Source organism: Anastrepha ludens, chromosome 3 (genome assembly GCF_028408465.1).
Source record: "Anastrepha ludens isolate Willacy chromosome 3, idAnaLude1.1, whole genome shotgun sequence".
In the NCBI taxonomy this organism is placed as follows: domain Eukaryota; kingdom Metazoa; phylum Arthropoda; class Insecta; order Diptera; family Tephritidae; genus Anastrepha; species Anastrepha ludens.
In genome coordinates, this window is record NC_071499.1 from 57,526,328 (window position 1) to 57,539,804 (window position 13,477).

The 13,477-nt window shown below is 35.5% G+C and overlaps 1 protein-coding gene across 1 annotated transcript in view; it reads left to right on the plus strand.

Moving 5' to 3' along the window:
- The window catches only part of LOC128857521 (trichohyalin), a 29,652-nt gene extending 23,683 nt beyond the window's left edge, over positions 1-5,969 (plus strand). Inside the window, exons 3-6 of the mRNA XM_054093271.1 lie at positions 1,505-1,646; positions 1,802-1,954; positions 2,030-2,402; positions 5,703-5,969. Coding sequence (XP_053949246.1) covers positions 1,505-1,646; positions 1,802-1,954; positions 2,030-2,402; positions 5,703-5,969 — 935 coding nt within the window. The remainder of the gene's footprint in view (positions 1-1,504; positions 1,647-1,801; positions 1,955-2,029; positions 2,403-5,702) is intronic.
- The last annotated feature ends 7,508 nt before the right edge of the window (positions 5,970-13,477 follow it).

Genomic DNA, 13,477 nt, shown 5'->3' on the forward strand with positions numbered 1-13,477 from the left:
TTAGTAAAAATTTTAAGAAAAATTCTGTGTATGTAGTTTTTTAGTACAACAACAACAAAAACCATGCAACTCAAAATTTCAAACTTTTTGAAAATTCAAATAATTTTTATAAAAATTTCAAACCTTTTTTTCTGCCAGTTTAAAGTAGCTCAAAATTCGCTGTGATTTTTGACAATTTGTTTTGTTCAGTGTGTTCTGCATTTTTTCCATATAACGAAAGCTCGAATTTTTTTTTTATGCGAAGAAAATACTCAAGACCACCAACCAAAAAACAAATGTCAAGAGTCAACGCGAGTTTTGAGCCACTTGAAATGTGTACCTCAAGTTCAAAATTCGATTGGCTGCAAAACTGCAAACTGGAAATTTTTCGCAAGAATTTGATCCGGAAAAAATTGAAATTTTTTATGAAAATTTCTAGATTTTTTTTTAATTTTTTTACAAAGTTTGAAACTTTAAATCATTGAAAGCTTTAATAAAACTTTAATAGTTTTTGTTGTAGTATAAATTATAGCTTTATGAAAAAAATTAGAAAAATTTGAAAAAAGTTAATAAATACTCAAAACTTTGTTATATGTCGTGTTGTTATTATTGTGACCGCCACTGTACATACTCTTGAACTTTTATAAAAATTCTGATTAAATAGTTTAAAAAATTTAAATTCGTTTTTTAATTTTGTATAACATTTTAAGCTTTAAATTATATGGTTTTTGTTGTAGTATGAAATATATTTAAAAAAAAGTTTAAAAAAATTACATAAAAAGGAATAAATAGACAAAACATTTCAGCATGTCGCACTGATATTATTTTGACATACAGTGGCTGAGTTTTTTTGGGAAATTTTTATGAACATCTTTTAATTTTTTTTTTAATGTTGCACAAAATTTTAAACCTTTAGTTATGTGGTTTTTGTTGTAGTATGAAATATAGTGTTATAAAAAATTAAAAAACTTAAAAAATTTTTTTAATTAAAACTAAATTCGAAACTTTGCAGTGGTTGCGCTGCTTTTATTGTGACCATCATTGTACATACAACTAATTTTTTGTAAATTCCTCAAATTGAAGTTCTAAATTTAAAAAGTTTGAAATTTCGATGAAAATTTGTTAATTTTTTTTTTAATTTTGTACAAAATTTGGAACACTAAGTTATATGGTTTGTATTGTAGAATGAAATATATTTTTGTAAAAAAAAATGAATTAGTAAATAGTCCAACTCTGCTTTATTATGATCGCCACTGTACATACACCTGAATTTTTCTAAAGATTTTTATTAAAAATTTTGAAACTTTGATAAAAAATTTTAAAATTTCGTTGTAAACTTTAAGTTATATGGTTTTTGTTGTATTATGAACAACACTTTTATAAATTTTTTTTTTTAAATAAAACAAAAATTAAATAAGTAGTCAAAACATGCCACATACTGCAGCGCTGCCATTATTGTAAACACAAGTGTACAAGAAAAATGTGAATTGTAATTTTGATTTCCTTTAATTCTTTTATTTTGTAGGACATCGTCTGACATGGAAGGCCTATCATCGCCTGGCGGATATCCACGGTTTCTTTGATTACATGGCAAAGACATATCCTGACATTTGCTCAGTGGAAACAATCGGTTATTCGTTACAGAAACGACCGCTGAAAATTTTGAAGTGAGTGCAAAAAGAACTGTAATTGAAATAATTCCATTGTGTGTTGAAATAAAAACAATTTACATTTCCCCATTTTTTCAACGCATAACTTTCCACACGTGTTTGCTAGTTTTTTTCATTTCCGTTTTGTAACTTTGCACTTTTTCAATTTGCAGAATCTCCAACGGTAATCCTGGCAATCCAGGCATTTGGATCGACGGTGGCATGCATGCACGCGAGTGGATTAGCCCAGCAACGGTCACATTTATTGCCAATCAATTGGTTGAAGGTTGGGATGATTTACCCGAATATATGCGCAATGTCAATTGGTAAGCCACGCAAATTCGCTCTTATTGCCACCTCTGAACAAATAGTAGTAATGAATTTCATTCAATATTTCACAGGTACATACATGCTGTGGCTAATCCCGATGGCTATGAGTACACACACACCACCGATCGGTTGTGGCGCAAAAATATGCGTTCGCATGGCCGTCAATGCCCTGGTGTCGACCTGAATCGAAATTTCGGTTATAAATGGGGAGGCAAGGGTACGTCAGCAAATCCTTGTTCGCAAACATATCGCGGTAGTAAGGCCTTCTCGGAACCGGAAACATTCTACATTTCGAAATTCATTAGCAATTATCCACGTGACACCTTCCATGCGTACCTCTCATTCCACAGTTATGGTCAATACATTTTGTACCCATGGGGTTATGATTATCTTCTTACCGCCGACAAATCGGATTTAGATCGTGTAGCGCGTCAAGCGGGAACGGTAAGTCAAAGAAATTAATGGAAACTTAAGTGAACATGCAAATTTGGTAATTCTATGTGAGAAGTAGTGATGAGAGATCGATGCACTGACTCGAAAAAGGCGGGGTTAGACGGGAACAAGAAAGTGTGGGACGTGAGTTAATTTTACAGATTTACTTGAAGGAAGGCGAACCTCTATATTTATAATAGGTATATAAGTTGCTCGACCACGTAGACCAGCGACAAGCGGCTAAAGATACTGCAGCGTCTTTTTTTATAAATTTACGACATCCAAACGCATTAAATGCGTAAATAGTAGTGTGACCTGGTGAGAGCATATTATAGGAAAGAAGATTCTTCCTCGACTAGTATTTTTTTCCTTTTTTTTTGCTACATCTAGTAATAGAGGATGGTATTCATACCCACGGTGCAGAGAATACAGTAGGTGGGGACATCCGCAAACGGAAGTGGACATTTCTTATCATTTTATTGCTCAAAGAATGAGCAAATCGCGCAAATTCATCGTACTATGCAGGTTCTATTTCTAATCTATCATTCTTGGATCATATAAAGAAGCGGCTTTTCTGCATCTTCATAGCCAAGTCCAAAATAATTGATTTTTATTATGGAATTAGCCGAGAAGTTTAACCAATACAGTGAAGCCAAAAATTACTTTATGAGATGCCTAAATACTTCAGAGTTACCTCATATCATCTCGTTCAGAATAACACCTAGATTGTGCTTACTCTGCAATCGAGTTCTTTCATCGTTTGCGCTTTTGTCCTTAGTAAATCTAACGACAGTTTTCTTAAAGACAAACTCACTTCAGCTGCTCGCCAAACTGGAAACGCCAGACTGGCTCATGTCAGATAAAGTAAAATTTCGCTATCACAATCGGCCAGCATAACCTGACGAATGAAATTCCTACAGCCATTTTTTTGACGAACGGAAGTCGTACGAAAAAGTTAGAGCACTCGTGATAAAACACTCGGTAGAAGAATGTTAAAAATGGTGCCTATTGAACTTTATCCCTCACAAAATAAAAGTCCCTAGAGAGAGAGGCGCAAGATTGATCAAGATCAAGTCATTCGAGTGCTTTTCGCTCTCAGCCCATCAAAATTATTTCCGATAGTATAAAAAGCGAAGAAGTTAATCTCTTTTAAGTGTTTAGAACCATTAGTATTGATCTTCTGTTTAAACACTAAGAGCCAAATGACTATTTTATAGAGCAACCCTCTCTGAGTATGGACAAAGTTCATACTCATCCTCTTCCGGATCACTTAAAATTCATCAATGAATCTAAGAGATTTGTGGAAGAGTGACCTCGGACTAATTTATCCGTTTACCATCCACTTTTTATCTTTCCTATCTCTATTCTTTCTACTGATATCTATCCGGGTTTAGTACAATGGTCTACTGACTGAGTGCTTGGACTTGTCCAACCCCCCACAAATCTAATCTAACCCTTCGAGTCTTAACTCAATTTAGAGGATATGAGATATGGGAGGACATTCTGTTGTCAGCTGAAAATCGTCTGGATTAATTAATATCACCAACCACACTGGGCGTCTAAGAACAAGCCATGGAAATTTTAATATCAAAGTAGGGCGGGAAAGTGTTGATGAAAGTTCGGCAAGAGCAATTCGGCATTGCGGATAAGACTAAAAAATTTATGAAGATCTATACGGCATAAAGTAAAACTAGAGACCTACTCCTCGCTTGATTACAATACAGTAAATAAACCGAAGAGTTCGTTGAATGGATTATTGAATATAAACAGGCGGATGCCGATTCTTCGAGCAAAATCGTTCTACGCGATGAAGCTTACTTTAATCTTGATGGCTTTTCCAGTAGTCAAAGGCGTATCTGGGATTCAGTGAAACCAAGTGCTAATGCTTGTTTGGAATTTTGAACTGTAGGCATCATACGATCAAATTTCTTCGAAAAGGAGGCTGATCAAGCAATGATTATCATTTGCGCTAGATATAACGACATCATAACCGGGTTATTTCCAGCTAATTTGTATGTTATTGATGTGGACATCACGTGACTTGAACCCAAAATGGTACCACATATCATACAGATCGTGAAACAATTTAATTAATGCACGACACACGTCCTAGTCGTGTACTCTCTACTCTCTCTCTCTAGGGCATCAAATTGGCCGTCCACCCCATGTGGTTTAGCACCACTAGATTTCTTTCTATGTTGTTATTTGGCCTCAAAGGTGCATGCCAACAAGCCCCCAACTAGAAATGCATTGCATGAGGAGATTCATCAATGAAATTCAGTCGCATTTATGCAAAATGATAATGGGCAATATCGATAAAAGAGGAGAGCATTGCTATTTGATCCATGCGCTATTCCATACATAACCCCATGCTTTCACTTTAAGTTTTAATATAGAAATTAAAACCTAGTATTATGAGTGACGCTATGCTTCAACTTGGAACTCTAGGCATTCATAATGATTATGAGTGAATGAAGCACTGTGACCTGAAATACTTATTGTGCCCCTTTTATGAGTTCAGATTATTTTTCAGAGCCAACTTCCTTCATAGATTTCAGTATTTATTCTATTTTATTTAGTTGCATTTCCTACTCTGATAAAGTAAGTTTACCCAGCTTGCCAGTTTGTGTCGCTTATCCGCCAGTGCGGGACAGGATCCCAGCACATGTTCGGCGGTTTTATCTTCCTCCCTACAGAACTTTCAAATTCCATTAGAGTACATATTTCCAGTTTAGTAAAATTATGACTCAATCTGCAATAGCCTGTTAGAGTTCCAGTGATGATTCTTATTTAATTCCATATAGTATTTAAATCACTTTAGGTTAAGGTACCTCTGATTGATTTTGATTGCGATGAATCCGCTAGATTATCCCAGTATGATCTTCTTTGTCTTTCTTCTACCTCGAAAATAGGAGGTACCTTACGTAGGCCACAAAATGGCTCTGGATCTACAAATGGGAAGGCCGCCCCATTTCTGACTTATTTATTTGCCCTTTCAGTAATTCCTATGTGCCCCCTCCCTGATTATTCTGGTCTCAGATATGCAGCCTATGAAGGCATTTGTGTATCAGTTTTGATGTAAGCTGAAAAGAATTGAGAGCTTTGATTGTTGCCTGGCTGTCAATAAGGATGGCTTTGCTTGAAAACATTTTTTTCTTCCTTAAATAAAATCTTACGTACCTTTTTGATTACTCTTTATAAAATTATTAAATTTGCTTCAAATATATGAATTTCTTGCTTAAAAAATGTATTTGCTCTATGTATATGTATGTATTCTAAATTTGCTCATTTTTACTTATTTCCCTCAACCAGACTATCACGAAGAAATCGGGCGGCAAGTACACCATCGGCTCATCAGCAACTACTCTCTATCCAGCGGCCGGCGGCTCAGACGATTGGGCTAAGGGCTTTGTGGGCATCAAATACGCCTACACCATTGAAATGGGCGACACTGGTCGTTATGGTTTCGTGCTACCCGCCAGCTACATTGAAACTAACGCTAAAGATGGCTACACATTTGCAGAGACTGTGGCGCGCGCCGTCACACAGGGCAAATACAGTCGAAAACGTGCCTTCTAATTATGAATTAGTTTAATTCTCTAAATTAATTTAACATAATTTATTTAAATTATTTATTTATTTATTTAATATTTATTTCTTTATTTATGGATGCGTGAAGCTGCGAAAGCAATAAGAAACGAAGGCAAAATGTTAAAATAATTACACGTAACAAAACGAAGCCCATCTAAAGCCAATTTAGTTGTGTAAGACAAATGTCAATTTTAATTTATTTATATATATTTATGCGAAATATTTATTTTTTATTTATTTATTCTATTTTTAAAACTAATTTATTTGAGTATTTATGTAAAGTAATAGTAAATTTTGGCCGCTTAGTTGCATTTAAATAGACTGAAAGTTTGTTTATTTAAAAAAAAATGAAAGCTTACAGACAATTCAAGTGAATGATAAAATAAAATGAAATTGAAAATGAAAAATAAATACCTGAGTATCTGCATGAAAGAAATTTCTTCACAAAAAATGTAAATGTAATGGGTTTCTATAGAAATGTATGTAGAAAAGGTTTAAGATTCACTGCATGACATTCGAGTGATTGTTTGTTCGAGCGTCTGATATACCTATATATGTATGTATGCGTGTGTGGCTTTGGTTATCCACTTGCATACATCAAAGGTTAAAAAGTGAAAGAAGAAATGCCGAAAAAAGAAACTTTGCATTGACAATTCGGTTTATGTAGGTAAATGTATGTAGATACATGATGTTGGATGTACAGAACGCGACAAATGCTACCACATTAGCATTTTGACAAGTTTTGACCATTTTTGCCTTTGAATGTTTACTATATCTTTCTTCTCAATTCCATGACTTTTAATTAGAATTTTCAAAAAAAAAAATGTTGGTATGCAATTTTATAGCTTATTAAATTTTAGTCTAACAAAGCGCCAGTTTGAAACTGTTAAAAAATTCAGTTGATTTTTTATAATTTTTTCCTTCATTTTGATTGCGATAAGCCTGGTAAATTACACAGGCCGACAGCATCTCAGACCCAGAAACCGGACTATATATTTCCGAAGGCTTATAATGCGCTGAATCCAAATCTGGCCTCAGAATTGCTCTATCAGCTCTCTTTTCGAGATATCCTAACTTAAAATTTAGAAACATGAAAATTTCAAAATGCGATATCTCAGCGAAAAAAAAATGATAACGAAGGCTTGTATTTAAAGATGCCACCCTTTAATTTTGGTGAAAGAAAACATCTGCAAGGCTACATAACCTCAAATATGGGCAAAAACGGTGTTTTTTGCACTTTTAGGTTAGGATATCTAGATACCAGAGCTGATAGAGCAATTCTGAGGCCAGATTTGGATTCAGCGCATCATAAACCTTCGGAAATATATAGTCTGGTTTCTGGGTCTGAATGTTGGTTAAATTTTGTCGGCCTGTGTTATCCTAGTGTGATCTTGTCTTTCTTCTACTTCTAAAATAAGAGAGGAGAAGTTACCCTTACCCAGACCACAAACTGGCTCTGGGCTTATAAATGGGATGGTCGCCCCTATCCTGACTAATTTATCTGCCCTTTCATTCCCAGTAATTCCTATATGCCCTCGAACCCATAGGATCCGTATCTGATTGTTCTGCAAAGCTTTTTTCAATTCCACGAATTTTATTTAAAAAAAAAAAAAAAAAATTGGTATGCAATTTTATACATAGCTTATTAAATTTTAGTCTAACAAAGTGCCAGTTTGAAGTTGCTAAAAAATTCAGTTGATTTTTTATGATTTTTTTTCTTCATTTAAATTATCTCAGTATGATCTTCTTTGCCTTTCTACAAACTGACTCTGGGCCCATTCCCGACTCATTTATTTGATTTTTTATGATTTTTTTTCTTCATTTAAATTATCTCAGTATGATCTTCTTTGCCTTTCTACAAACTGACTCTGGGCCCTTTCCCGACTCATTTATTTGCCCTTTCATTCCCAAAAATTCCTATATTCCCTCGAGCCCATAGGATCCGTATCTGATGATTCTACAAAGTTTTCTTCTCAATTCCAGGCGTTTTAATTAGAATTTCCACACAAAAATGTTTGATATGCAAATTTAAAGCTTATTAAATTTTAGTCTAACAAAGTGCAAGTTTGAAGCTGCTGAAAAATACCGTTGACTTTTTTATAACTTGTTTCCTTGACGATGTTGCGCATTTTCACCATTTAATAAACGCCCGACATTTTGACGCGCGGTGTATCCATTGATATAGCGATGACATGCACATGCATATGTATGTAAATATGTGTGTAGGTTTTCTGGTCACACAGTATGCCAAACCGCATGACAGAATCAACAATTGCCGGCGCTGGATGCACTTTTCCCTTACTATCTTCAAAGTCCCTATGCGCAGCCTTGACCTTGTTCCGTCATTGTTTTCTTTTCGCCTTCTTTATTATTTTCAATTCTCATTTTTCATTTTTGGCTTCTTTGTATTTCGACAAGTTAAGTTAAGTAGAGCTCTGGTCTCTGACAGCACTAAATGGGCATTTTCAACATGCCCGTAAATACTGTAGTTATCGCAGTCTCTCGCAGCGCACCACTTAAACTGTCATAAACCGAGCAGTGGCTGCTAACTGCATGCGTTCAAGTAGTGTATGTGTGATTGTATACATACATACAAGTACATGTGTATGAGTGTATAATTTATCGCTCAAAAACTCATCACGTCGCTGGCATTCGATATTCTTTGAAGTGTATTTCCTTTCGCTTGCGGCAATCTCGGGAAAATATTAGCAATTGTCAAACTTTTATTGTTGCCTTAGGGCGCAATTTTATATTTTCCTGATGAAGATGAAGGTAGCGAGAGGAAAATAATCAGAGTTTTTTTTAAAGAAAAAAAGCTAAAAACTTGCGCTGGTGGTGTTTAATAGATAAACTTTTGTGCTCAATTTACTGACCAAAGAATAAGAAGTAAAAAGAAAAATAATCTGCTCCTCCAACCTACAAAAAAAATTATCTAAAATTAGCTAGAAGAGAATATTTACAATATTTCATAAGCAAACTTAAACTTTTTAACTAATTTAAATTTAACTTTAAAACTAATTTAATGAAACTTCGTGAATTTTTTTGACAATATTATCTTATTATACACCTATAAAATCATTAAAAAAATTTCCATTAGCTGGAATAACCTCCTCGATTCGGGTCCGCAAAAGATTGCAGGATATTCGGGAGAGCGTAGGTTCGATTCGTCGTGCATGAAACACCAAAATAAAAAAAAAATTCTAAAGCGGTCACCCCTCGGCAGGCAATGGCAAACCTCCGAGAGTATCTCTGCCATGAAAAAGCTCCTCATAAAAAGCAATTTGCCGTTCGGAGTCGGCTTAAAACTGTAGGTCTCTCCATTTGTGGAACAACATCAAGACGCACGCCACAAATAGGAGGAGGCGCTCGGCCAAGCCCCTTACGGAAGTGTACGCGCCAGATTTTGAGGTTGAGGAATGGAATTCGAGGATTTGTTTTTTATTAGAAACAGGGAAAGTATATAAATTTTGGAAAAGTGCGAGGACCGTGATTTACGTGGGATTCGAACCCACAACCTCTGGGATGACAGGCTAGTATACTTACGCTAGACTACCGAGGCCAACATTTAGCAGATTACAACACCCGATATCCTAAGAATGCAAGATCAAGACTATGTGGTGGATATGTCAAAACTTTCAAGGCAAGCATTTTCTCTCTCTCTCTCAACTATGTTATCTCATCAATGATGTGTGAAGATAGAATGCAGCAATCGAGCCGATAAAAAAAATGTGGTTGGCGAAACTAATAAGAGACTTGGAAGTATGCAACGCTTCGAACCTGGAAGTCTTGGTTACAATTCTTTACATGAGCCGGATATATAACATTCTTGGTGGCGGCTCTGAATAGTATAAACAAGTTTAAATATTTCTGAATTTCTGAAGAGGGATATCCTAAAAATATTATTATAATTATTTATTAGAGAAATATAAAATATTGCACTAACAATTTTACCTCACTAGCCGAAAATATTAATATCGGCGATGAAACGTATCAGGAGGTAGAAAGGTTGATAATCTGACGAACCACTATACGCAAATCCCATTACCGAGGAACATCACGCAACCAGAACCGGTCTATGCGTGACTACAAGTCAACCAGTTCAACCTAAAGACGGCGCATGGCTTCAGAGCAAAGTTAGGAGTGTCAAGTCGCATGATCGCTGCAGCCAATTGAAAAACGCTGGACGTGGGATGACCCAGTCCTCAAATTTCTTCTTTACAACATCGAGTATTGCGACGGTTGTATGGCATGTAGCGCTGTCTTATTGGAAACACAGCTTGGATATATCGATTTTGTGGAGCGATGACCACACAAAAACTGTTAACAGCGCTCTATACATAGAATCATTGACAGTAACTCTTTTTGCTCACTGCTAAAGAAAGAACTAAGGTCCGATGATGCCGCCATGCCATAAATCGTACCAAACAGAAAATTATTGTGAATGCAATGATAATGAGCCAAACCCTTCCGGATTGTGTTCGCTTCAATAGTGATAATTTTGCTTGTTATTAAAACCGTTGGAAAAAAAAATTTACCTCGTTCGAGAGTATCGCTTTTTGTGCAAAATCTGGATCTCGGGCCGACATCTGAGCACTCAATTTATGAACTCATAGCCTTTAGTCGTCTGGCTTCAGTTCTTGCATCAGCATAGTCTTATACAGATTCCAATCGCAAAACAAACCGGGTTGAATCACTGGCGATGTCTTCAGGGTCTGGCTCTCGAAGTCTAACCAATTATATTAATAATTCCATACTTTTATTTTAGAAAATTACTTTTATTAAATTCAAGGTAAAAAATGTGTGAAAATAATACAAAATTAAGAATCAAATTTCTCTTGCTCGATATGACCACCTTTTGCTTTGACTATGGCATTGACACGGTCCAGAAACGAAACGCAAGCTGCCCGAATGTGATTTGCAGGTACTTTGGCCAACTCGCGGTCAATGGCTTTTTTCAGCGTCTCGAGACTGAATTAATCTTTTAGGTCGGACCCTGCTCTCCAAAGAGAATATTCCATTGGATTCGCGTCTGGATGAATTTGAGAGCCATTGTGTGGACGTTATGAAGTTCGGAACTTTGTGTTTTAGCCATTCTTGGCTCACTCGAGCTTTGTGAGACAGTGCCGGGTCCTGTTGACACGTCCATGGTCTGCCACCGAAATGTTGGTCTGTCCACGGTTCAAAGCAACCTCCAAAATACTTTCCCGATAATATTTCGCATTTACCTTGACGCTGCGGTTACAGCGGACCAAACCATTACCTGTGGTGGGTGCTTCCTCCTGGTGGCCAATCGATTACTCAAATTCTCGTGTGAACGGTCGGTCAAATAAAACCTATCGTTTTGGGAGTTTACGATTTGCTCGTTTTGAAAAATTTTCTCGCCAGTAAACACAATGATTGAAAATTGACCGCTTTCGGCCAAGCGAAGCAACTCCTTGACTTGATGCTGCTTTGGTGTAAGGCTTGACTTTGAGAAAATTTTTTAGTATGCGGCGGATGGTACGGTCAGATATTTTTAGTTCTTTTCCATTCGGTTGGAACTTCGTTGGGGATTCGCTCAAGTCGTTTCTTCACTTTTTGAACCATTTCACGTTCGTTTCCTTTGACGTTGCAGTCCGTTGTCAGTTCGATCTGTGTTTGGTTAGTGACTTTCGGCAACATTTTTTAATAATATCTTTACTTTCCAACGCAGAGGAGGCCTTCCTCTTCCTTTATATAAATACAATAGAAAAATGAGCAGACTTCACTATCGGGCGCAACTACCGCGATCAGAACACTGCAATCTTGTCGGATACCCAAGCGGCTATTTAGATCCTCAGATCCAATCAGGTAAACTTGAAACTGGGAATGAAGAGTCTTAGTAAGCTAAGCGCTCTTGACATGGCCAATCAAGTTTGAATTCTCTGGGTACTCGTTCATATTAGTATGGAAGGAAATGAGATCGCTGAAAAACTCCATCTACACATAGGTCCCTAGTCTGACTGTGGCACTGATAAGGAGGCACTGTCCACCCTAACAAAGAAAGACGGAACTATGCTGGGATCTTTGGGACTTTTGAGATCTTATAATCGAAAATGCTCTAAGAATTGCATGAGCTTATATAAGAACAGCCTATAAATTGTCATGGAAGTTCTTACTGCACATTGTAAGATTAATTAAACCAGGAATTTATGCGCGTTACTACCTCAACGAAAGCGTTTTTAGTTGGGTGAAACAATAAATGAGAGTTCGAAAGTGTTTTGAAGATTGTGAAAAGTGTTTGTGGAATTGTAAGAAAAGTTATATTATGCGTACTGATCACTATGAGTCATGAAGAGTCTTTTTAAGCAGAACTACATAATTTTAACTTCATCGTGTTTATTTCATTAAGATACTCAATTTTCGTGCACTGGAGCAGTAAAGTAACTTAAAAATTTTGTTTAATTCAAAATTTCAAAAGTTTATTCAACTTTTTCATAACAAGTGATTACGCGTGAAAAATATATGTAAGTATGTATGTATGTAAGTATAGGAATGTTGCAGATTTCGTAATAGTAGAAATCGCTTAAATGATTAAAATATGGCGCGTAAGCTCATGCAGTTCGTTATACCACAACTGAGAAAAGATTAAATATTTCTTAGTAGAAAAGAAGAAATTCAAAAAGAAGAAAAAATATCGTGTAATAATAAATATTAATGAAAAAGAAACATGAATAGGGTGTGTGAAAGAAGAAATTTTGAATTTACATAAATTAACGTTTCAACTGATATTTCATATACAATAACAACATAGGAATGGCTGTAGGTACAGACAAAACTGTCTGAATAAAAAGTGAAGTCTACGTTTCGTACAAAAACACTAACTAAATTGATGTGAGGTAAAACTTATGGAAAAAAGTAAGAAGTTAATATACCACACGGATTGTACATACATATATAGTTACAAGTTTTTAGGCGATCATCGGGTTTTTAGTCTAACAAAGTAATTTTTTTTTTTAATTTTTTTTAATTTTTTTTTTTTAACTTTTTTTTTTTGATTTGTTTTTTAAATTTATTTTTTATTTTTTTAAAAACTTTTTTTTTATGTATTTTTGTTTTGTTTCTAATTCTCTATTCATACCAAAAATACGTACATACGTACATACCTATATTCAACCCCAGCAGAGCTTCGGCAGCAAGTGGCATCATTCATTTGTCCCAGACAGCACAGCTGTCATCGCCGCGTTGTTGTTGTTGCCACTGGCTTTGTCGATTATACTACTAAAGTTAGTTTAAAACTTGACAGTTATTTTCGATTTCCCTCTATGCTTATTATTGTTTACCATATCTATATGCAAATCAATTAATTTTGCATAATGCGGCGAAATTAAAAAACACAAAAAAAAAAATGTATAACTGTTGTTCGGGCATAGAAAAAAGCTAAAATCATAAACAAAAAGTCTCTTCATTGAACTCAGTTTCAGTTGGACCTTAAGCAGCCATCAGACATAGGAAGAAAAGTGCTTGCAGCAGGCCGG